This window comes from Pleurodeles waltl, chromosome 6, assembly GCF_031143425.1.
Source record: "Pleurodeles waltl isolate 20211129_DDA chromosome 6, aPleWal1.hap1.20221129, whole genome shotgun sequence".
NCBI lineage: Eukaryota > Metazoa > Chordata > Amphibia > Caudata > Salamandridae > Pleurodeles > Pleurodeles waltl.
The window spans coordinates 1,513,274,607-1,513,298,703 of NC_090445.1; the positions used below are offsets into that span (position 1 = coordinate 1,513,274,607).

General features: G+C 44.4%; 1 protein-coding gene across 11 annotated transcripts in view; it reads left to right on the forward strand.

The window, feature by feature from the left end:
- LOC138301017 (cyclin-dependent kinase 11B-like) overlaps window positions 1-24,097 on the forward strand; it is a 634,168-nt gene that overhangs the window by 250,857 nt on the left and 359,214 nt on the right. For 7 of the 11 annotated variants that reach the window (XM_069241025.1, XM_069241026.1, XM_069241030.1 and 4 more), the window contains 2 exons: window positions 6,361-6,488; window positions 23,068-23,193. In XM_069241025.1, coding sequence (XP_069097126.1) covers window positions 6,361-6,488; window positions 23,068-23,193 — 254 coding nt within the window. The remainder of the gene's footprint in view (window positions 1-6,360; window positions 6,489-23,067; window positions 23,194-24,097) is intronic. The other 4 variants (XM_069241031.1, XM_069241034.1, XM_069241035.1 and 1 more) reach the window with 1 other exon arrangement.

Consider the following 24,097-nt stretch of genomic DNA (forward strand, 5'->3'; position numbering starts at 1 on the left):
GTGACTCTAACTTTTAGAAATCCTCCATCTTGCAGATGGAGGATTCCCCCAATAGGGTTAGGATTGTGACCCCCTCCCCTTGGGAGGAGGCACAAAGAGGGTGTACCCACCCTCAGGGCTAGTAGCCATTGGCTACTAACCCCCCAGACCTAAACACGCCCTTAAATTTAGTATTTAAGGGCTACCCTGAACCCTAGAAAATTAGATTCCTGCAACTACAAGAAGAAGGACTGCCTAGCTGAAAACCCCTGCAGAGGAAGACCAGAAGACGACAACTGCCTTGGCTCCAGAAACTCACCGGCCTGTCTCCTGCCTTCCAAAGATCCTGCTCCAGCGACGCCTTCCAAAGGGACCAGCGACCTCGACATCCTCTGAGGACTGCCCCTGCTTCGAAAAGACAAGAAACTCCCGAGGACAGCGGACCTGCTCCAAGAAAGGCTGCAACTTTGTTTCCAGCAGCTTTGAAAGAACCCTGCAAGCTCCCCGCAAGAAGCGTGAGACTTGCCACACTGCACCCGGCGACCCCGACTCGGCTGGTGGAGATCCAACACCTCAGGAGGGACCCCAGGACTACTCTAAGACTGTGAGTACAAAAACCTGTCCCCCCTGACCCCCCACAGCGCCGCCTGCAGAGGGAATCCCGAGGCTTCCCCTGACCGCGACTCTTTGAATCCTAAGTCCCGACACCTGGGAGAGACCCTGCACCCGCAGCCCCCAGGACCTGAAGGACCGGACTTTCACTGGAGAAGTGACCCCCAGGAGTCCCTCTCCCTTGACCAAGTGGAGGTTTCCCCGAGGAACCCCCCCCTTGCCTGCCTGCAGCGCTGAAGAGATCCCTAGATCTCCCATTGACTTCCATTACAAACCCGACGCTTGTTTCTACACTGCACCCGGCCGCCCCCGCGCTGCTGAGGGTGAAATTTCTGTGTGGACTTGTGTCCCCCCCGGTGCCCTAAAAAAACCCCCTGGTCTGCCCTCCGAAGACGCGGGTACTTACCTGCAAGCAGACCGGAACCGGGGCACCCCCTTCTCTCCATTCTAGCCTATGCGTTTTGGGCACCACTTTGAACTCTGCACCTGACCGGCCCTGAGCTGCTGGTGTGGTGACTTTGGGGTTGCTCTGAACCCCCAACGGTGGGCTACCTTGGACCAAGAACTAAGCCCTGTAAGTGCCTTACTTACCTGGTTAACCTAACAAATACTTACCTCCCCTAGGAACTGTGAAAATTGCACTAAGTGTCCACTTTTAAAACAGCTATTTGTGAATAACTTGAAAAGTATACATGCAATTTTGATGATTTGAAGTTCCTACAGTACTTACCTGCAATACCTTTCGAATGAGATATTACATGTAGAATTTGAACCTGTGGTTCTTAAAATAAACTAAGAAAAGCTATTTTTCTATAACAAAACCTATTGGCTGGATTTGTCTCCGAGTGTGTGTACCTCATTTATTGTCTATGTGTATGTACAACAAATGCTTAACACTACTCCTTGGATAAGCCTACTGCTCGACCACACTACCACAAAATAGAGCATTAGTATTATCTCTTTTTGCCACTATCTTACCTCTAAGGGGAACCCTTGGACTCTGTGCATACTATTCCTTACTTTGAAATAGTGCATACAGAGCCAACTTCCTACATAGTCCCATTAATTAAGAGTTGCTGTCTGTATTTTTGCATGTTAGGCGGCCAGACAGCTAGTGTGGCTAAATCCACCCCACCCTCAGAAACTAGAGTAGCTTCAGTGTGGACCCTGATTTGCTCTGGGCACACTGTTGATCCCACTTGGAGACTAGCCATACCAGTGTTACCTGGATGGGAGTTTGGAGTGGAACCTTTCTTGGGACAGGCCTTGTCTCCAGTTTGGTGTCCATGCTGTTTACAGCTATGACACCAGGCCTTTTTGGGATCAAAGTTTTTACCCTTGTACCCATTGTTTTGTGAAGAGGCTCTGGGCCCACCCTCCTGTGCAGGTTTTTGGGGGCCTGTAGAAGACTCTTTACTATTTTTAGTTTTGGTTGTCTCATCACTCTTCCCCTGGGGAGTCTTTGTGACCCCTTTCTTTTGGTCACCCCCTGTTGAAGTCTTGGACACCCTTGTCTTGACCCAATGGTCCGCCTTCTTTCCCAATTCTTGGGGAGAAATTGGTCCTAGGTCTACCAGATGCTGATGCAGTTTATCATTGAAACAATTACTTAACAGGTGTTCTTTCACAAATAAATTGTACAGCCCATCATAATTACTTACACCACTGCCTTGAATCCAACCATCTAGTGTTTTCACTGAGTAGTCTACAAAGTCAACCCAGGTCTGGCTCGAGGATTTTTGAGCCCCCCTGAATCTAATCCTATACTCCTCAGTGGAGAATCCAAAGCCCTCAATCAGGGTACCCTTCATGAGGTCATAAGATTCTGCATCTTGTCCAGAGAGTGTGAGGAGTCTATCCCTACACTTTCCTGTGAACATTTCCCAAAGGAGAGCACCCCAGTGAGATCTGTTCACTTTTCTGGTTACACAAGCCCTCTCAAAAGCTGTGAACCATTTGGTGATGTCATCACCATCTTCATATTTAGTTACAATCCCTTTGGGGATTTTCAACATGTCAGGAGAATCTCTGACCCTATTTATGTTGCTGCCACCATTGATGGGTCCTAGGCCCATCTCTTGTCTTTCCCTCTCTATGGCTAGGATCTGTCTTTCCAAAGCCAATCTTTTGGCCATCCTGGCTAACTGGATGTCCTCTTCACTGGGGCTATCCTCAGTGATTTCAGAGGTGTTGGTCTCTCCTGTGAGGGAACCAGCATCTCTGACTATTATTTTTGGAGTCAGGGTTTGAGGGACCCTGTTCTCCCTAGATAGGATTGGTAGGGGGGAATTTTCCTCCAAGTCACTATCCTCTTCCTCTGAGTTGCCACCCTCAGAGGGGTTGGCCTTTTCAAACTCTGCCAAAAGCTCCTGGAGCTGTATTTTGGTAGGTTTGGGGCCCATTGTTATTTTCTTTAGTTTACAGAGTGACCTTAGCTCCCTCATCTTAAGATGGAGGTAAGGTGTGGTGTCGAGTTCCACCACAGTCACATCTGTGCTAGACATTTTGCTTCTAAAAGTTGGAATACTTTTTAAGAATCTACAACTGGTTCTAGAATCTAATTCAAACTTTTACAAACTTTTAAACTCTAAAAGAAATGCTAAACAGGATCTAACACAAGGCCCTAGCAGGTCTTTTAAGAATTTAGAAAACTTTTCAAATTGCAAAAATCAATTTCTAATGACAATTTTGGAATTTGTCGTGTGATCAGGTATTGGCTGAGTAGTCCAGCAAATGCAAAGTCTTGTACCCCACCGCTGATCCACCAATGTAGGAAGTTGGCTCTGTATGTGCTATTTCAAAGTAAGGAATAGCATGCACAGAGTCCAAGGGTTCCCCTTAGAGGTAAAATAGTGGTAAAAATAGATAATACTAATGCTCTATTTTGTGGTAGTGTGGTCGAGCAGTAGGCTTATCCAAGGAGTAGTGTTAAGCATTTGTTGTACATACACATAGACAATAAATGAGGTACACACACTCAGAGACAAATCCAGCCAATAGGTTTTGTATAGAAAAATATCTTTTCTTAGTTTATTTTAAGAACCACAGGTTCAAATTCTACATGTAATATCTCATTCGAAAGGTATTGCAGGTAAGTACTTTAGGAACTTCAAATCATCAAAATTGCATGTATACTTTTCAAGTTATTCACAAATAGCTGTTTTAAAAGTGGACACTTAGTGCAATTTTCACAGTTCCTAGGGGAGGTAAGTATTTGTTATGTTAACCAGGTAAGTAAGACACTTACAGGGCTTAGTTCTTGGTCCAAGGTAGCCCACCGTTGGGGGTTCAGAGCAACCCCAAAGTTACCACTCCAGCAGCTCAGGGCCGGTCAGGTGCAGAGTTCAAAGTGGTGCCCAAAACACATAGGCTAGAATGGAGAGAAGGGGGTGCCCCGGTTCCGGTCTGCTGGCAGGTAAGTACCCGCGTCTTCGGAGGGCAGACCAGAGGGGTTTTGTAGGGCACCGGGGGGGACACAAGCCCACACAGAAATTTCACCCTCAGCAGCGCGGGGGCGTCCGGGTGCAGTGTAGAAACAGGCGTCGGGTTCGCAATGTTAGTCTATGAGAGATCTCGGGATCTCTTCAGCGCTGCAGGCAGGCAAGGGGGGGGTTCCTCGGGGAAACCTCCACTTGGGCAAGGGAGAGGGACTCCTGGGGGTCACTTCTCCAGTGAAAGTCCGGTCCTTCAGGTCCTGGGGGCTGCGGGTGCAGGGTCTCTCCCAGGCGTCGGGACTTAGGATTCAAAGAGTCGCGGTCAGGGGAAGCCTCGGGATTCCCTCTGCAGGCGGCGCTGTGGGGGCTCAGGGGGGACAGGTTTTGGTACTCACAGTATCACAGTAGTCCTGGGGTCCCTCCTGAGGTGTTGGATCTCCACCAGCCGAGTCGGGGTCGCCGGGTGCAGTGTTGCAAGTCTCACGCTTCTTGCGGGGAGCTTGCAGGGTTCTTTCAAGGCTGCTGGAAACAAAGTTGCAGCCTTTCTTGGAGCAGGTCCGCTGTCGTCGGGAGTTTCTTGTCTTTTCGAAGCAGGGGCAGTCCTCAGAGGATGTCGAGGTCGCTGGTCCCTTTGGAAGGCGTCGCTGGAACAGGATCTTTGGAAGGCAGGAGACAGGCCGGTGAGTTTCTGGAGCCAAGGCAGTTGTCGTCTTCTGGTCTTCCGCTGCAGGGGTTTTCAGCTAGGCAGTCCTTCTTCTTGTAGTTGCAGGAATCTAATTTTCTAGGGTTCAGGGTAGCCCTTAAATACTAAATTTAAGGGCGTGTTTAGGTCTGGGGGGTTAGTAGCCAATGGCTACTAGCCCTGAGGGTGGGTACACCCTCTTTGTGCCTCCTCCCAAGGGGAGGGGGTCACAATCCTAACCCTATTGGGGGAATCCTCCATCTGCAAGATGGAGGATTTCTAAAAGTCAGAGTCACCTCAGCTCAGGACACCTTAGGGGCTGTCCTGACTGGCCAGTGACTCCTCCTTGTTGCTTTCTTTGTTCCCTCCAGCCTTGCCGCCAAAAGTGGGGGCCGTGGCCGGAGGGGGCGGGCAACTCCACTAAGCTGGAGTGCCCTGCTGGGCTGTGACAAAGGGGTGAGCCTTTGAGGCTCACCGCCAGGTGTCACAGCTCCTGCCTGGGGGAGGTGTTAGCATCTCCACCCAGTGCAGGCTTTGTTACTGGCCTCAGAGTGACAAAGGCACTCTCCCCATGGGGCCAGCAACATGTCTCTGGTGTGGCAGGCTGCTAGAACTAGTCAGCCTACACAGACAGTCGGTTAAGTTTCAGGGGGCACCTCTAAGGTGCCCTCTGTGGTGTATTTTACAATAAAATGTACACTGGCATCAGTGTGCATTTATTGTGCTGAGAAGTTTGATACCAAACTTCCCAGTTTTCAGTGTAGCCATTATGGTGCTGTGGAGTTCGTGTTTGACAGACTCCCAGACCATATACTCTTATGGCTACCCTGCACTTACAATGTCTAAGGTTTTGTTTAGACACTGTAGGGGTACCATGCTCATGCACTGGTACCCTCACCTATGGTATAGTGCACCCTGCCTTAGGGCTGTAAGGCCTGCTAGAGGGGTGTCTTACCTATACTGCATAGGCAGTGAGAGGCTGGCATGGCACCCTGAGGGGAGTGCCATGTCGACTTACTCGTTTTGTCCTCACTAGCACACACAAGCTGGCAAGCAGTGTGTCTGTGCTGAGTGAGAGGTCTCCAGGGTGGCATAAGACATGCTGCAGCCCTTAGAGACCTTCCTTGGCATCAGGGCCCTTGGTACTAGAAGTACCAGTTACAAGGGACTTATCTGGATGCCAGGGTCTGCCAATTGTGGATACAAAGTACAGGTTAGGGAAAGAACACTGGTGCTGGGGCCTGGTTAGCAGGCCTCAGCACACTTTCAATTGTAAACATAGCATCAGCAAAGGCAAAAAGTCAGGGGGCAACCATGCCAAGGAGGCATTTCCTTACACATTAATTGCCACATTAGTTGCTATAATAGCCGTGCTTCCATGCTCCTTTCCCCGCAGCACAGTGCCCACCAGAAAAAGCATTACAGGAAGTAAGTAACTTGTTCTCATAGTGCTGCCAGAAGAAATGTAATGCCAAAAACATTACTTTGTTGCAGTTAATCCTCTTGGCATTTTCCTCTGCCGCATTCTCCTGACTTCTGAGCCATGTATAAATATTGGTGAAAGGTGTAAAGTTGACAGTCGAGCATGAAGCAACCTGTTTAAAATCTGATAACGAATGCGGAAAATTTTAGGTGACCCTTTACTGTTTACAGGGAACGCCTGGAGCAGCTGGAGCGGAAGCGGGAGAGGGACAAGAAAGCCAGAGAGCAACAAAAAGAACAGAAGGAGCGAGAACGGCGGGCAGAAGAAAAGCGCAAGGAGCGAGAAATGCGACGAGAAGGTACCTACAACTCAATCGCATGCCTGTGATTAATGAGAAGGGGCTCTGCATGCGCTGTATCAAAGCCACTGTGCCTCTAAAACTCAGCTTCACCAACTATTTGCATACTTCATTGGCTAATCCAGATTAGCATTTATTTCGGATATCCTTTGTGACATACTAGCCTTGTTAAACAGATTGCATCAACTAAAACCCATGAATGCTTCCAGTGCACTAACTTGTTGCATGTCCCATGAACAAGCCCACTTTCACAGCTTCCTTAGATACATAAAGCTCGCACATTGCTAAGGATACAAGTGTTTGAGCAGATGGGGCAGTGAGTTGAGAGATTTGTATAAGTCTGTGGAAATGTCTTCGGCTTGGGGTGAAGCAACACTGAGTGAAACCAGTTGCTTAGCAAAGCCCGCCAATATTGAGAAACTGTTAAAAATTAATAATTTAAACATTAGTGTTGCCCTAGACACTGGTTCCGGCCATGCAGATTTGTTTGAGTGAAGAATTAATCGCACACCAAACTAGTTGTGGAGGAATGAGTTTCATCCTTCTGCACAAGAATTTGCTTTCTCTGGCTGCTCTCTGTAGAGATTTTTGCTTGAGGTACGTAAAGTTAAGGCAAAAGTCACAAGATATTCTTGTAAAGTTCTCCAGTCCTCTTTCGTGTTATTTTTGGTGTCTAGGTAGTGGCAAGTGTGAAGTGAGACTCAAATATTTGTGCCAATAAGAAATAGCTTTATCTTAGTTGATGTGAAAATCAGACACCTAATATAGAAGAATTGTATTTGTAGAATGGCTTATTGTTCATAAAATTGTTCACGACGTAGTTAAATATCTTAAGCTATAGTTCTGTCTTTACAGAATTCGTAACTACATAAATATAATTTTAATGTTCCTTTTCAATAAGTAGTGTCCATCAGTTCGTAGTTGGAGCTGTGTGGTCTTTCCAGACAAATGTCAAGGTGCTGATGAGCTTGCCATAAGGTGAAACAAATGGACGTGTTTTGATGGTGAATGACAATGGCTGAATTTAATATTGTTAATGTTCTTCCAGAAAATGTATGTAGGCAGGTTGGATACACAAGGAAAATGCGTGTGTGTATTAAATTATGTTTTTGGAAAGTTCAAAAATGAAATAATATAATTAAATAGGAAAATCATCAAAAGGTTCAAATCCTGTAAAGCAAATGTGAGCAGTCCCATGTATATTACAAGAGCAGATAGCCTACGCGTGTATATAATTTATAATGTAGTTGTGTATAAGGTGAATGCCAGAATGTGAATTGTGCTTCCAAGTTCAACTGATGTCTACAGCAACACATATCTGTACACTACTTGAGAGAGATTTGTTTCCTGGGAAAAGGGTTACTCTGGTTTATGGCCATATGTACGAAGTCAGTTAAAGCACTGGAAATTCCACAATATGGCTAATATCAGAATGTTATATGGATTGTTTTCTGATGAGCTGGAATTAGGGCATGGCTTTGGTGAGGAGGAAACCTATATTTGACCCGCATTAATGCATCAGATTGAAAGGTGATCTAAGAGGTTGTCATACATGTTTGGGCTAGGTGACTGGAACCATGCCATTATTTGCTAAACACCTAGACTAAGAAGCCAGTTTATCTCCTCAGACTGGCCTGCCTTTCTGACTTGAAACGTAGTCTTGCTATTAAAGTATAGTTAAGGTAACTGTCCTTAGACAAACTACTTTCAGTTAGACAAGTGTATCAAACTACCTATTCTAAAATGACAGTTTCAACAAACTTTAGTATATTTGCTGATAAGGTCATTTTTTTAAACCCATCATTTATTTGGCTGACCAATTTGTTGTGATAGCTGCAGAATTAACTGCTTGATTATTTGGCCACAGCTCTGTCATTCCATCCTTTCCGGTAAACAATTCCAAGACAACCACTCATATCGTTTTGGCATTCCCTGTAGCCTGTAGGTGGCTGGCATGATTTAGATAGTAAGACTCTGAACAGCTGACCACCTGGTTTGATTTCCACGGAAGTTCACACAATGTATTCCAGAAATGAGACTACGTTGTACAGAGGAACCAATTGTTAAACTAATAAACTCTGAGTCAAAGATTTGTGTTGAAGGACTGAGAAGGAATTCCTCCCTAGACTCCTGAAAAGTAACCATAAAAACATTGTCAGATAAATTTGATGATCCTTGAGCTGACAGATTTATTCTGAATCTTGTATTGTTGCCAACATAGTTTCTACCCTAGTCACCAGTGCCCCCTTTAAGCTGATGCAATCTGCTTTGCAGTTCTATATTGACATAAAGGATATGTTCGAGGCACGTCTGGCTGTAGGTACACATGCTTAACTTAATCCTACCATATAGAGGTGGGCTTTGATATGTGCAAGTTGTTTTTCTTCAGATACTCTGTCGAATCACAAGATAGTGTGACTCCTCCTCTTGCTGGTAATGCTCATGGTCACCGGCTCCATTGTTACATTGTTTTCTTCCAACGTCTGGTTCAACGCCGTTGTTGCATATCTTGCTCGCCTATTTCCGTCGGTATTGTTTTGATCGCAGCCCTTTGCCTTCTCTCTTGTCTGTTTGATGGAGACTTTGTTGGGGTGACAGTGGGCCTTCGCCCTCATGGCGCACCTTTCATCTTGGTGTTTTCCCCACCCCCAATGAAGGCTTCAAGATCAAAATGCAGAATCTCACTCCAGGTCAACAACTCTTGAGTACTTTGCCATCTCCACCAGACCACCACAAAGGGTCCACTGCCTTTTGTCCATGGTAGGCACCGACTGTCCGTCTCGGACATGCCCACCTTCGGCTTAGCACTGAAAAAACAACACAGGCTGCATGCTCCCGAGTTGATCCCTCCTGCTTCAGAGCTGAACAAATCATTGGAGCCGAAATCCTTGACGTCAAGTACTGATCAATGTCTGTACTGAAAACTTTCACATTCACAGAGCAGCACAGGGGACGAGCCTGTGGAACATGTGCTTCAGTGCTTGCAGGAGGAAATAGACTCCAGGCAAAAACATATTGTGATCCATCTTGATACTGGGCGCGTTATCAGACCTCCACATACTGTTGCCCATCCATCCAAGAGAAAGAAGTCCTTGAAATTGGCTTTGGATGTTCCACCTTCTCCAAATCACAGGAAAGAAATCTGACAAGGTCACAAGCCTGGTGGAAATCAGCCCCCCACCAATACCAGCTGTGCACAATACCCACTCACCACGCTTCACCTGTTGTTCCTGCACCATATTTGCCACAGGGTTCACTGCATTCTAACACGGGGGTGGAGACAAAGGGGATCTTTTCACTTTCACACCACAAGAGGATCTCTGGCATCCCATGCAGAACCCCCTGCTGATACAGACCCTAATCTGTATCCTGCAAACCCCTTTCCCCTGGACGATACAACAACCTACCATGACTTTATAAGCAGAGCAACCACCCTTCATAAAGTAGTTACACACTCAACCTTTGGAGGATTGTTTTTGGTTTGAGACCCTATCCTCAACTCAGCGCAATTCCTGCCTATTCTGAAAGGAATGTTAAGACACACCACTGACATACTTAGCAACCCTGTTAGGTCTAGGGTATTTACACCACAAGCCAATAAAACAACTATAATAACGCTATATATACTTAAAGGGTCAACTTCCACCAGATTCCCTAGTGGTTGCAACAGCACGCAAGACGGCCAGCTCTCAAACATCTGGTGAGGCACCCCCACCAGATAAAGAGAGCAAGATAATTGATGCAGCGGGAAAGAGGGTGGTTGCCCAATCCGCCACCCACTGGCAGATCGCTAGTTCAATTGGCCTTCTTCCACGATACGACAGAGCTCACTGGGACGAGATGGATGACATATACTCCAACATCACCAAGAAGAACATAAAAAAGACCTTACCAAATTGTCTCTGAGGGTAAACCTCTCAAACACCACCATCCTCTGTGCCTTCGATGCTACTGACACTGAAGCTAGAGAGATACATTCCAGCGTCCTCCTAAAACGGCATGCTCTGCTTTGGATTTCAGGGGTTAAATCAGAGGTCCAACAGGACCTCCTGGCCCTCCCATTTAACAGCGAAAATCAATTTGGTCCTAAAGTTGACACCCTCCTTGGGAAGATCAAGACTGATAATGAAACGCCTAAGGCCATGGGAGCATTACAGACACCATCACACCACAGCCCCTTTCCGTGCTCCTCCTACTGTGAAGCCTCAAAGACAACCTCCCCTGGGACCTCCACTTCCTACCATCGTCCCCTGGCAGAAACCACCTCACCTACAAAATACTACAGAGGCTCCTACTGAGGTAACAACTCAAAGGGTAGATTCACAAAGCTATCTGCCATAACCACCAAACCCTAACTTGCCACCATTCCACCCGACCAAGCAGCACCTGTTGGGGGTCAAGTAAATGGGTTATTTTCCGCCTGGTGGAATATCACCACCGACCAGTGGGTGTTGGATATTTTCCGACATGGTTATTGTCTGCGGCTCACTTCCACACCTCCAAATGTTCTACTTCGCAAGCACAAACTTTCACTGCAACATAAGCAGTTTCTCAGGGAAGAAGTAAAGGCACTCCTCAAGAAAGAAGCTATAGACCCTGTTCCACTCCACCAGCAGGGCACAGGAATCTATTCACTTTATTTTCTTATTCCCAAAAAAATACAAGTCCCTGAGGCCCATCTTGGACCTCAGACCTCTAAACGAGTACATTCTTCCAGAGCACTTTTACAAGGTCACTCTTCAAGATGTCACCCTGTTATTACATGAGGACGACTTCATGGCTTCTCCGGAACTCTGCCTATTTTCACATTCCTATTCACCCATGGCATGGCTGATATCTTAGGTCTGGAAATCGATTCCAATTCAAGGTGCTCCCATTTGGTGTCACTACCTCCACAGGGTCGTCACCAAATGTCTGGCAGTAGTAGCTGCTTACTTGTGCAGACAGAACTTACACGTTTTTCCATATCTAGATGAGTGACTCATCAAAAGTGCAACTTATCAAAAGTGCTCTCAACACACTCAGATCACCACAAACCTACTTCACCAACTAGGCTTTACAATTAATGCAGGAAAATTCCACCTCTAACTCCTTCAAACCCAACCTTACCTAGGAGCAATTCTCAATAATAGCTTACCCCAATACTGCCAGGAACACAATCATTCCAGGCACATTTCCCAGTTTCAGGAGGTAACGGTGAGGACAGTCATGCTTCTCTTCTGTGTGATAGCTTCATGTGTAGCCATAGTACCTCATGCTAGACTCCACATGCGTCCGTTGCAGGCGTGCTTAGCGCACTAATGGACTCAGGAGGAGGGTCAAAGGGAAGCTGTAGTGTTGGTCGTCTGTCCAACTTGCCACTCTTTACAGGAGAAGAACACCAAAAACATGCTAAAAGTGCTGCCTTTCCTAGATCCAGTTCTGCAGAGAACCGTACCAATGGACGCCTCCCTCACGGATGAGGGCTCATTCCCAAAATCTAAGCGTCCAGGGCTACTGGACACCCAGCCAGAGACATCTCTATACCAGTTATCTGGAGTTGCTAGCTGTTCACCTAGCTCACAAAGCCTTCCTTCCTCACCTAATTGGCTAGGTAGTGCTGATCCTACGGACAACATGACTGCAAGGTATTGCCTCCAAAAGTGAGGGGGCACCAGTTCCCTTCAGCTTTCTCATACCATTTGGAGGTGGGCCCTCAGATGGAACATTTATTTGCAGCGTGAATATTTTCTTGATTCACATAGTGTACATTATTCTTCCATCTAGTGGTTGGGTCCGGAATTCTACGTATAGTAGTAGTCTTCGTGTTTTTTTTTTTTTTTTTTTTGTTGGATGTCGACGGTTTCACCATTTGGTGCCCAATCCAGCCCTTCCTGATGTCCTAAGCCCTCCCCAGAAGCTTCCACGCGTGGTCGCAATCTTCAGATTCTTTTTTTTTTTTTTACTCTGTTCGGTCCTGAAGCATCGCTGAAGGCTTTTCAAGCATTGAAAAGAAGTTTTGTCGAGAGAGAAGTTGAGAAAACATTGGATTTTAGAGTCTACAACTCTACCACAGAATTCCCAAGGCTGGGGCCCCCCTGTTCTGGGTGTGATGGAAAATACACTATTTCGAATCTGCCCAAGCTGCCATTACAAGTTAGCACAGAAGGATGGCCACCAGCTTTGTAATCAATGTCTTCTGTTGGATCACCAAAGTGCCCACTGCGATGCCAGTGTTAAAACACGAAAACCCTGAAGGTGAGAGAAAAACAGAGGCAGACACATTACGCCATGCAAGGCCAGAAAGAGCCTCCATTGCTGAGGGGCCTGGGGTTATGTAGCGAGGTGGAGGATTATATCACCAAGGTGACTGAAGGAGAGGGCTCGGACATCGAGATGAGAGTTGTTGATGTCAAAAAAATATCGGAAGTCGAGGGGGAAAAAGACCTCAGATAACACTGAAGAAGCTTGCGGGGGCGAGTCTTGTTCATCAGACTCAAAATCAGTCAAAGCTGCCTTGCCGTTGAAGATCTCGCTGACCGAGAGTAAGCATGACTTGAAAGAACTCTTCGGGTCCCATTTAAAGGATACCTGAGGCAGCAAGACTTCAGAGAAGGCCACAGTGTCGAAAGATGACAGAAGCCAGGTAAAAACAAAAAAGCCGTCAAGTGAGTCCTTGATGATGGAATGCTCAACGTCAAAGAAAGACAGGGGGCCCTGTCAAAGCCAAAGATCAGTTGGCCGAAAGAGAACAAAGGAAAAAGCGATTTGAAGCCAAGATGGCTGCAATTCTTCAGAAGAAAAAGGAGTTTGACGCTTCTCTAAAGATGTACAGAATTAGCTGAAAGCCTTAACTGGGAACAGGTAGAAGGGATGAAAGAAGAACTTGAGCCCGCAACAACACCCAAACCTCTAGAAAAGGACGAACAAGACTTAATCTTCGAAGATGAATATGACAGACTCGTAGGGCATGTTCCAGGACACCGAAAACTCAGAGTACCTCGAAACACAGTGGCAAGATGTTGAAGCAGACTCACCAGAAAAGGCACCTATTCTTCTAGGCCTTCACCCCCAGATTGGGATGTACAATCAGGTCATCAAAAGGGCTGCAGATCAGTACCATGAACAGTTGGAGGATGAGAGAGCGCAATAAAGCATTTCTCGAAGGACTGAACTTACATCAGAGGCACACTACCTGCAGAACCTATTATTACAGCAAGAGAGAGAGCAAACGTCCCCATCACATCTGGGCCGCTTCAGGACAAGGGAAGCAAGAAAATGAATACGGTGGGAAGAAAATTGTAAAGGGAAAATTATACACAATGGTGCATTGTGAACTCTAATGCACTACTGTACAGGTTTTCCTATCAACATTGGGAAGAGATGGCAGAGCACATGAAACGCCCCCCTGAGCAATACTGCAAAAGAGCAGCATCCCTCACAGAGGAGGGAAAAAATAACAAATACATTTTTTATGTCCGCTCTAGACGCTGCAGATACTATAAGGAGACAGATGATGGTAGGGGCCACCCTAAGAGGAAATGCTTGGCTAAGAGTGTCTGGATTCAGAAGCGAGGTCCAAGCATATATTGTCAACACCCCTTTAATGGGAAACAACTGTTTGGAAGTGTAGTGGATAATACTTTGCAACAACCGAAGAAGGACATTGAGACTGCAAAATCTATGGGGCCTTGCACTTCAGGGGAAGCCTAAGAAGAGGATCCCCACCTACAAGAAGACCGGTAGGGAGAGCGAGTGTCTGAGGCGCAACTTCACGTCAGGGGATGCAAAGCTCCAGTCAATGACCAACTCGTGCACAACAGTGGAAGTTTCAATCTACACCGCAGCAACCCTCTAGTGGGAGAGCAAGAGGGAGACCACAGCAACAAAGAGGAGCAGCAACTCCAGTTAATAAGTGACTCTGTACAAAGGAGCCCCTTCACACATACATACACACATGTGGGAGGGAGAATAACGGTTTCTTCAGAAAATAGGAGAAATTAACTGCAGATAATTGGATACTAAATTTTGAGATTTGGCCATTGCATAGAACTAATCAAGTCACCACTAAAGATGGGCCCAAATAAGGTGGTCCATACAAGTGAGGAAAATATCAGATTGTTACAGGAAGTGCAAGAACTACTTCAAAAGGAAGAAATCGAGTGCCAGAGGAGGAGATCAACCAGGGGAACTGCTCAAACATACTTCCTGATACCAAAACAAGACAGATGTCTTGGCCCAATTCTCAATCTCAGAATAAATTCATAAAAATACAGAAAAATCAGAATGACAAATCGGCAAGAGGTCATCCCACAACTGCAAGAAAGAGATGTTATGGCAACAAAAGATCTAAAACATAGATGCATATATCCGTATCACAATGAACCACAGGCACCAAAAATGTGTGCTTTCTAGTAAACAGGGAACATTTTAGGTTCCAGGTGCTCGTAATCAAATCGGCACTAAGATTATCTACGAAGTGTCTGGTAGCTGTGGCAGCACATTTAAAAAGACTCTGAATATATGTTTATTTCTATTTAGGCGACTGCCTGATAAAAGCAAATGCACAAATGTAAGCAACACATAGACACTGTGATGTCAACTTTGCACAGTCTTGGGTTTTCCCTAACCAAAGAGTAATAGTTGCCTGTGCCGGAAAAAGAAAAGCTGTTCCTTGGAGCGAGAATCAGTTCAATAGAGGCTAAAGTATAATCTTACAAGGAAAGATTAAAGTCTTTACTGCAAGAAACTCACTGGTACTAGGAGGGTCATTTTCTGACGGTGTAGATAGGGGGAAATGCTGGGGAAAATGGCATCCGGATACCTCTCAAACCATATGCAAGGCTACATTCGATACCTATCCAGGAATGGATTCAAAATCAGTCACAAGCCACAGGGAGTTGGGAAGATCTATTGGTGGTCACGTGGAAAGTATAGGAAGAAATAAAATGGAATAACACAAATACAGCAATTGGAAGAACATTCTCAGACTCAACTCCCACAGTAATCATTACCACAGATGACTTGCATATGGGTTGGGGAGCACATATGGGAGCCTCATTATCAGAGGACTTTGGGAAGATCACAAAGCAGTTGAGCATATCAGTGTGTTAGAACTAAAGACCGTGTTCTTAGCATTGAAAGCCTTTCAGAAACAACTGTGGAGAAAATCAGTGATCATTCAGACAGCACAACAACGATTTTCTATCTCAACAAACAGGACAGCACAAAGTCCTTTGTACTGTCAAGGCTAACACAAGAGATCTGGAGGTGGGCAACCCAGAGACAAACATAACAATACACCTGCCAAAGAAGGACAGTGTACAATCAGACAGGCTGAGCAGACAAGCGTCCACATCACACGAATGGGAACTAAAGGACAAGACTCAAACAGATTTTCAACCAATGGGCAGCTCTGAACATAGATCAGTCTGAAAGACAAAATGCCAATTTTTCATTTCCAGGCACCCACACCCCTCATCTCTGGGGAATGCTCCGTTGATAGACTGGTCAGGGAAATTTCCTCGCACCCCCCCCCCCACACAAAATTCCACTACTACACAAGGTGATCAACAAATGCAAACAATCTCAATGACACCAAATGTAATTGCGCCACAGTGGGCAGGACAGACATGGCTTGAAGCCTGATAGAAATTGCACAGGACAATGTACAGATACTACAAGGCCTTCAGGGTCTACCCTCAATGTACGGTGGAGAGTTCTTCACCCCAAAATGCTAAATCTAGCAGCCTGGCTCCGGAGGACATAGAAGTTGGCCCCTTAAAACTACCACAGAATACAATTCCGCTCTCAGGGAAGCAATGCCTTTGGTGCCAAGGACATACCCTGCTAAAAGACAATACAAAAGTCTTATGTTACCTTACTCATCTGTTGAACAGCAAACTGAGTTATCCTTTATTAAACGTGCACCTAGCAACTACAGTGGCCTATTCAAGAGGCTATTTGGGAAGGAGTTTCTTCACAAAATCAGTAATCAAATGATTTTTGAAGGGAGCAAAAAGATCAGCACCTCCAAGGGAAGTACTACCACCACCATGGAACTTAAATTTAGTGTCAACACAACTAATTAGGAAACATTACAAACCTCTTCACAAAGCATCGTTAAAACTTTCCAGTTTGAAAACAGCTTTTCTGGTAGCACTTTCGCCTCTACGTGGCGTAAGTGAATTACAACCGCACACAATGCAACAAAACAGAATATTCATAAGGACAGACCTGCATTTCTTACTGAAGGTCGTCTTTTTCCACCTCAATCAATTCTGGTACCAAGCTTCTTTTAAGATGCAAACACTCCAGCGTAAAGAGTGCTGTACACGTCAGATGTCAAAAGTGTGATAATGTATTATATGGAAAAAACTAGACCAATCAGAGGGGGTCAGGGGGGTACAACTCTGTGTCTTTTGTAGACAACAGCAAAGGAAAACCAGCTACAAAGAGCACCATTGCTATGTGGATTTCACAGGCTATTCAGATTTGTCATGAAATTGCAGGAGTACATTTTTCGATCAAACTATGGGCACATTCAGCTTGCAAAAAAAAAAGGAGCAACAATAGTTTTTCACACAAATATACCATTACAGGATATTTGCAGAGCTGCTACCTGGTAGTCAGTGCACCCTTTTTCAGAACACTCTTGCACAGACATTTAAATGAACAATGAAGCTCAAGTGGGACAAAGGGTACTGAAGCATTTATTTTCAAGCTAAGCTGTATCTCATCTTCAGCCCAACCACCACCACAAACTTAAAAACCGCTACAAATCAATCCAGTGTTTGCATCTTAAAAGAAGCTTGTGAATTCAGAGAAGATCCCCGCCTGCACAACAAAATGGTTTCTTACCTGTTGGAATAGTTTTGCAGCTTGAAGAAATTTCTGGATTCATATGCTAGCCCTCCACCCACCTTACCAGAAGATGTGGAAGCGATACAAAAAAATGACTCTGAAGATGGCGACCAGGCAAGGGAGCTTCCGGGGAGGGGGTATGATGGCAGGAAGAGCTGCACCAAATAGTGGGACTGTTGATGACAAACAACAACTAAAACCAGCATTTCCAATGCAATAAGTGTGGCATTTGCGAGAGTTACAGCTATTGGCTTTGTAAATGCATAACTGGAATTTTCTTGCCACATAAATTGGTCAACCCTGTCGCACAATTTGGTCCTCCCTGCCATATAACTCCTGTGGCCCTGCATAAAGCTAAAGCACTTCCATATACCTTTTCCTTCTATATGTAGCAAAAAAATGAAAATGTTGCCATTTATCATCCTACTTTAAATCTGCCATGCTAACTAGAACAGAATGCCACTTTCACTGCCCAACCTTCAGAGTTGCTGTCTGACTAACAAACACTGGGGGGAAGGCTAGGAGTAGAAATATTAAAATAGCCATTAATGTTTTCCTAAATAATTGATGCATGTTGGATGTTGTGACAGGGTGAGCATGCGCCTCGGGTGAAGAGGCAATGTCAAACGAAGAGTGATAGCATGAGCGCTTGAGTGTTTAAAGAGAGAAAATTAAAAATACCTCCTACATTAAATAATCACTGCTTATTGAAAACAGTGCTGTGACTGCATAGATTTGAAATAAAAAAAATAATCGCCCTTTACAAAGGCAACAGAGTAGTTAGTAGGTCCTGATGACACTTAATAAAGGATAAGCCTTAGGTTATTGCAATTACTGAAGAATGGTGGAGGAGGCTTCAGGTGACATTTCTGTAGCAGCAAGTCTTTTGTCTATGCTAAGCCCTCTTTTTAGGGTCGAGCCTGCGTCGCTTGCGCATGCGTTTCGCTAAGCGAGACGCTTCAGTTATTAAAAAGGGCTCGGAGCCCCGTCCACGTCACGTCAGTGTCTGTCATTGGTTCGTGGGCTTGCCTGTTAGAATCTGCTTGCTTTCATTAGTGGAAGGCACGCATATGTCATGCCTTTACCGGTGGATAGCCCTCCTCGAGCGCATCGACCAAGTACAGAAAACATGCGAGGCTCGCTGTTTTCCGTCCGGCTCGTGGACTACTCTTTCTCTATTTTCCCCAGCGCGATCTCGCTTGGCAGAAGTCGAGAGCTTTACATAATATCGACCCTGTTACACAGTTATTTGCACTTTTTCCAGTTAGTACTTAAATGCACTTTTGCCGATCGGTTTAATTACCAGTTAAAACTCTGGTTAGGAGTTTACAACGCTATCAGCTCTAACACGAGCAAACGCGAGACCCGTTGCATTGCAAATGCTTGTTAATTAAAGCGCTCACAGTCAACATGTCTTGTAAATATTTAGGGGTGCTACGAGATGGAGACAGCCCTGCTGTGAGGAGGCAAAGTATTCGTAGTCCGTGTCCCATACAAACCAGTAATTAGTCTTATCCAGTGAAAGGCTGTAAATGCTGAAAGCAACCAAGACAGTCATCACGGCCAGAAACAACATGTTTCCAATCTAAAACATTTGTTTTCCACCAAAATGCGTTTTAACTACTTGGATGTATGTTCTTTTAAAATTAAGTGCACAAATCTTCCCCAACCATAAACAGATACATTTAAAATCACATCCCTTGCTTTGTCCAACGGTGAAGTAAGAAAAACAATTTTGTGTGATTACAATTTTAACTGCAAAGCAGCGTTTGAGGCCTTTTTTAAGAAAAGTATTTTATGTATAATTTTATAGACAAAACTGCAATCATTGCGGTTTGTGTGTTTTCAATTGGCAAGCCTTATGTTCTGGAGCCTTTATAAAGCTATTTCTTTCCTTTATGTAAAAAAAACACACACCCGACGTGAGTTTTCAAAAATGTTTACCATTCGCTGTGATGGAGGACCAACAGAAAGAGAACAATTTCGAAAGTTTGCGTTGAGTGAATATTTTTTGTGTCAGAAATAAAAATTAAAAAAATGCTTTGCAAAGTTCACAAACCGTACAGTTTACATTTTGCTGGGTACAACGCGTGTATTGGACGGGTGAACATTGAAAAAGGCATGCAAAGATTTCAAAGAACAAACTCACAGAGAGTGAGTGCTTTTTAGCCAGAAAGAAGTTCAAACCAAAACACGCATAGAGGACAGGAGCACAGAGTCGGAGTCCCAGGAAAACAAAACCTTTGTCAAAGTTTGCAACGGGTGAGCGCTTTCCGGTCACTAAACTAAACGCCATTGTTCACTTTTCTTATCAAATTTATTATTGTTTTGTGACTAGAAAGTGAACACAGGAAGCAAACTTTGAAACCCCCACCCACCTTTTTTTTTTTTTTTTTTTTTTTAGCTGGGATCCTGACTCCGTGCTCATATCGTGTGTGCTTGTTTTTGTCTGAATTGCTTTTGTAAAATGTTTAAATGTTTAATTCAAATAAGCTAATTAAAAGTCCAACAACTGTGTGTTTTCATCCACATGCTAAAAAAAAACAAGCAGCAAGGAGTGGAGGTGGGTGGAGGTGGTGGTGGGGGCAAAGTGGAGATTTAAGATGTAATAAATTGCCATCAATGATGTGTGGGAGGTGTTGGGCATGGGGGGGTGGGAGGGGAAATGGCACGGGCAGATGAAGTGATTGAGAAATACAATTAAAATTAACTCTGCAGGCAGGGGAACAACAACAAGCTTCGAAAAGACAACATAGTAGCCTCTGGCTCAAAAAGCACTCGGAGCAACAAAGAAACAAAAGTCCCTGACACAAGTGCTATAATGGGACATGTGGATGGATACAAGTACTTGGGGGTATGTTCCATGGGAGTAGACAAGGGAGGAGAAGGTTGGACAAATAGCAAAGATTAACCGCTTAGAGGCAAGGATTTTTTTTAAGGACCCTGGCATAAACCGAGAAGTAGAGGGTGGAATTAAAGCCCACAAAGCAGTGTATATTAAAGGATATTTAAGAGATCTTGAATGCTCAACCTAAAGTAAGTACCAAATAGAGAGGAAGGACCGCTGCTATACAAAGAAATCCGGAGCCAACAAATAGATGGCAGAATAATGCACAGCATGTGAATCCATAAAATTCTTCAAGCTGCAAACCTACTCCTACAGGTAAGAAACCATTTAGTTACCTGCTGGGAGTGGACAACTGCTTTGCAAGTCTCCTTAGCAGGAGGCGCCAACAAGTCCACGAGTGGGAATTCCACATTCAAGTCCTCCTCCGATACTTCTGGCGTTTGGTACATTTGCAAATAGACCTCTTAACCACAGCAGAAAATGCCAAATGCCCAAACTTCGCCTCCAGGTTCCCACAGGCCAAGAGCAAAGCACTAATGATGAGTTGGTCTAGGAAATTTGCTTATGCTTTTCCACCTCTCTCAGTGCTTCCATTTGTGTTTCGCAGACCTCAGCAGACATCTCTTACCCTCATTGCTTCCACGAGAGTGCAGCAACCATGGTTCAGCACACTCCTAGATGTGTCAGTAATTCCCCACAAAGTACTGCCAAACAAACAGGACCTTCTCACCCAGAACCATGGAGAAATCAGACCCCAGGTCTCTCTACTTTGCGATCTTGCTTCTGACATCATAGAATTTGGTTACCTGAATCTCGTACACTAGTGCATGGACATTCTTAGAGGCTGACAGGCCTTCTACTCGTTACCAGTACACTGCTAAATGGAAAAAAGATGTTCACTCTTGCCATTCCAAACACATTAATCGATTGGCAGCCACATTTAAAGACATTGTCTGCTGCTTATTTCATTTTCATACCTCTGGTTTAGCTTCTACGTCTATAAGGCTACACTTAGCAGTGGTAGCAGCATATCTACAAAACACACTTCCCTGTCCAGGATTCCAGTTATCATGGCCTTTCTGGAAGGTCCTAAGACTCCTTCCACCTAGAGTGCCAACAGCTCTTATGTGGAATTTGAATATGGTATCAACAAGATAGAGGGTTCCTTAATTTGAACCCCTCCACTCTTGTCCCTTCCAGTTTTTATCCTGAAAGGTAACATTCCTAGTCGCTATCACTTCACTCCGAAGTGTCAATGAGCTTCAGGCATTAAGTTTAGAAGAGCCCTTCTTCCAGTTACATAGAGATAGGGTGGTACTTCGTACAAGTCCTACATTTCTTTCAAATGTGGTTTCACAATTGCTTCTTAATTGGTCGGTTAAACTACCGGTCTTTTTTCCTCCCAACCTGACTGAGTTGCAGAAAGGGTTTTGCATACATTAGATGTAAAACAAGTTCTCATGCAGTGTATTGGCAGGACTAAATCATTTATGAACACACAACAGCTATTTGTTGCTTTCTCAAAATCACACAAACGTAGAGCCATTTTTAAATCTGACATTGCACGGTGGATTGTTAATTGCATCCAAACATGTTATGCTAAAGTTAAGAGCTTTACCCAGACCTCCTAAAGCTCACTCCACTCGTAGAAAAGGAGCTTCAATGGCCTTTATTAAGAAATATATCTATAGCTGACATATGTACAGCAGCTAATTGGTCTACATTGCATTAATTTACAAAACATCATTATGTAGATGTGTTCTGGCCCATCATCAAGTCAGTGTGGGCCTAGCAGTTACGTACACTATTTCAAACAACTCTAAATCCCACAGGGGCAAGCCAATGCTTATGGAGAAGGACTGCTTTTTACAGTCTGTGCTAGGCATGTCTACCTACAGCCATATATGCCTCAAAATTAAAGTGTTTCTTACCCGAAAGCCTCTGTTCGTGGCATGTAGTGCTGTAGATTCACATGTGCCCATCCTCCTCCCCAGACACGTGTATTTGTTACAGTTACTTTCACTGGTTATCACAAACTCCTTTAGCATGGGCATCTCAATATAATACGCTCTGCTTCACATTCCATCCTCACCCGCCGTGCAGGGAAAACATTTTAACAATCGGGTTAATGACCATGAGCATTACCAGCGAGAGAAGTCGTCACACTTCTTTGTGACTCGAAAAACTTTCTCTGAAGAAAAATAACTTGCACACATCCAAGGCCAACACTAGATGGCAGGATTATGCTAAGCATCTGAACCTACAGCACTACATGCCATGAACAGATGCTTACTGGGTAAGTAACATTTTCCTTTCAGGGTTAAGTTTGATTGTGAAGAAAAACTGAAAGGGGAACTTCAGTGATATTTTTCCCACACTGGAATCAGCCCAAACTCCACCTCGTTCTGAGCCTTTTCAAAATAAATTTTGAAACTCACAAAAAAATATCCTTTCGTGCCCTCCAACCATTGCCTCTATTCATCCCCAAAAATATGATTTAGTTGGTCTGGTCTAATGGAAAAAATATTTGCCTGTAGTTCCCCTCTGCCATTTACAAACTACCCAGGCAAAGCAGTTTGAAATTCTCCCATTACAGTGGGTGGTAAGCAGTTGCCACTTGACATTTTTCTAATGTTTTGAGGAGCATGTCTCCAGTTCTGGAGTCCAACCATGTAACTTTGCCATTATATTAATTTTATATAATGTCAGCAATGCTCCTACGTTGCCCTCCCTCCCTTCCCACCCACACCTCGATGTTAAATTAGGCAGAGTTGATAAAGGAAAATTTGTGACCATTTTCTTCTTGATTGCATCACACTTGCGCTTTGTTAATAATAATAATAATAATAATTGAGCAAACTGTAAACGTGCGGTGTGCCTGCCTTCCAGGGATCGCAGGATCTGTGCAACCCCTGCGCAGAAAGGCAGAAATATTGCAAGAGAGCGAGAAAATGCAGTACAGTTCTGACTTTCCCATTGCAGATGCACGGATTCTTGTAGAATTTAGCACACAACGTAAGTTTTGCTTTTTATGTTATATCACTACATGGTAGTGTTCCTGTGCTGCCTTAAAGCCTTTCAAATGCTGCTTTACAACACATTCTAATTTACGTGATCTCTGTGAACTCTTCTTTAAATTGCCAGCTCTCTCTTTCCAGTTAATGTCTTTTCAGCATACTCTGATGTTGGTAGTACCTGATGGAAACAACAGATAAAGCTGTAAGCTGCAGTGGCATTTGGACAAATAGCTATTCGATAAAATGTATTGGCAGAAGCAATATACATGAATAGAGACCCAAACAAAACATTGATTTAAGCCTTACTCCACTTTTATTGTGTTCCTTTGCACCCAATACTGGAAATATGTATTCCCTTCCACAACTATACACCTGAACATAGTGCTTTGCTTGTGGACTATTCCTCTTGAGAAATTGCCTTGACGTTGGTCTGAGAGCACATAGCTTGTAAGCAAAACTTCAGCTGGAGAGGTTTACATTTTGGGGGGAGTATAAATGGCAGATAATTTTTAGAAAACGTGTTTATATATAAAACATGCATTGTGAGTCAAGAGACCTCAGAAGTAAGTCACTGTTTTGTTTTTCCATTGTAGTGTAGTTAGGAAAAAGATACTTCACTAACCTTTTTTCTGTTTTTCTCTCGTGAAGCTGATTTACAATCTACTACTTCTGGCTGCTGGGTCAGAGAAATTACCCTGCACAGCTTTTACACAATAATTATAGTACTATTTCATTTAATATGTGCCATTCTAAAAGTCATATCTGGAGTATGATTCAGTTCTGGATGCCTATATCGGAAGCTATGCAGAGCCTAGGAATTTATTCCAGATACCTCATCAACAGTACTAAACTCATTTTGTCCTTTCCCTGTAGCCATTCCTAACACATAAAGCCAACCACTA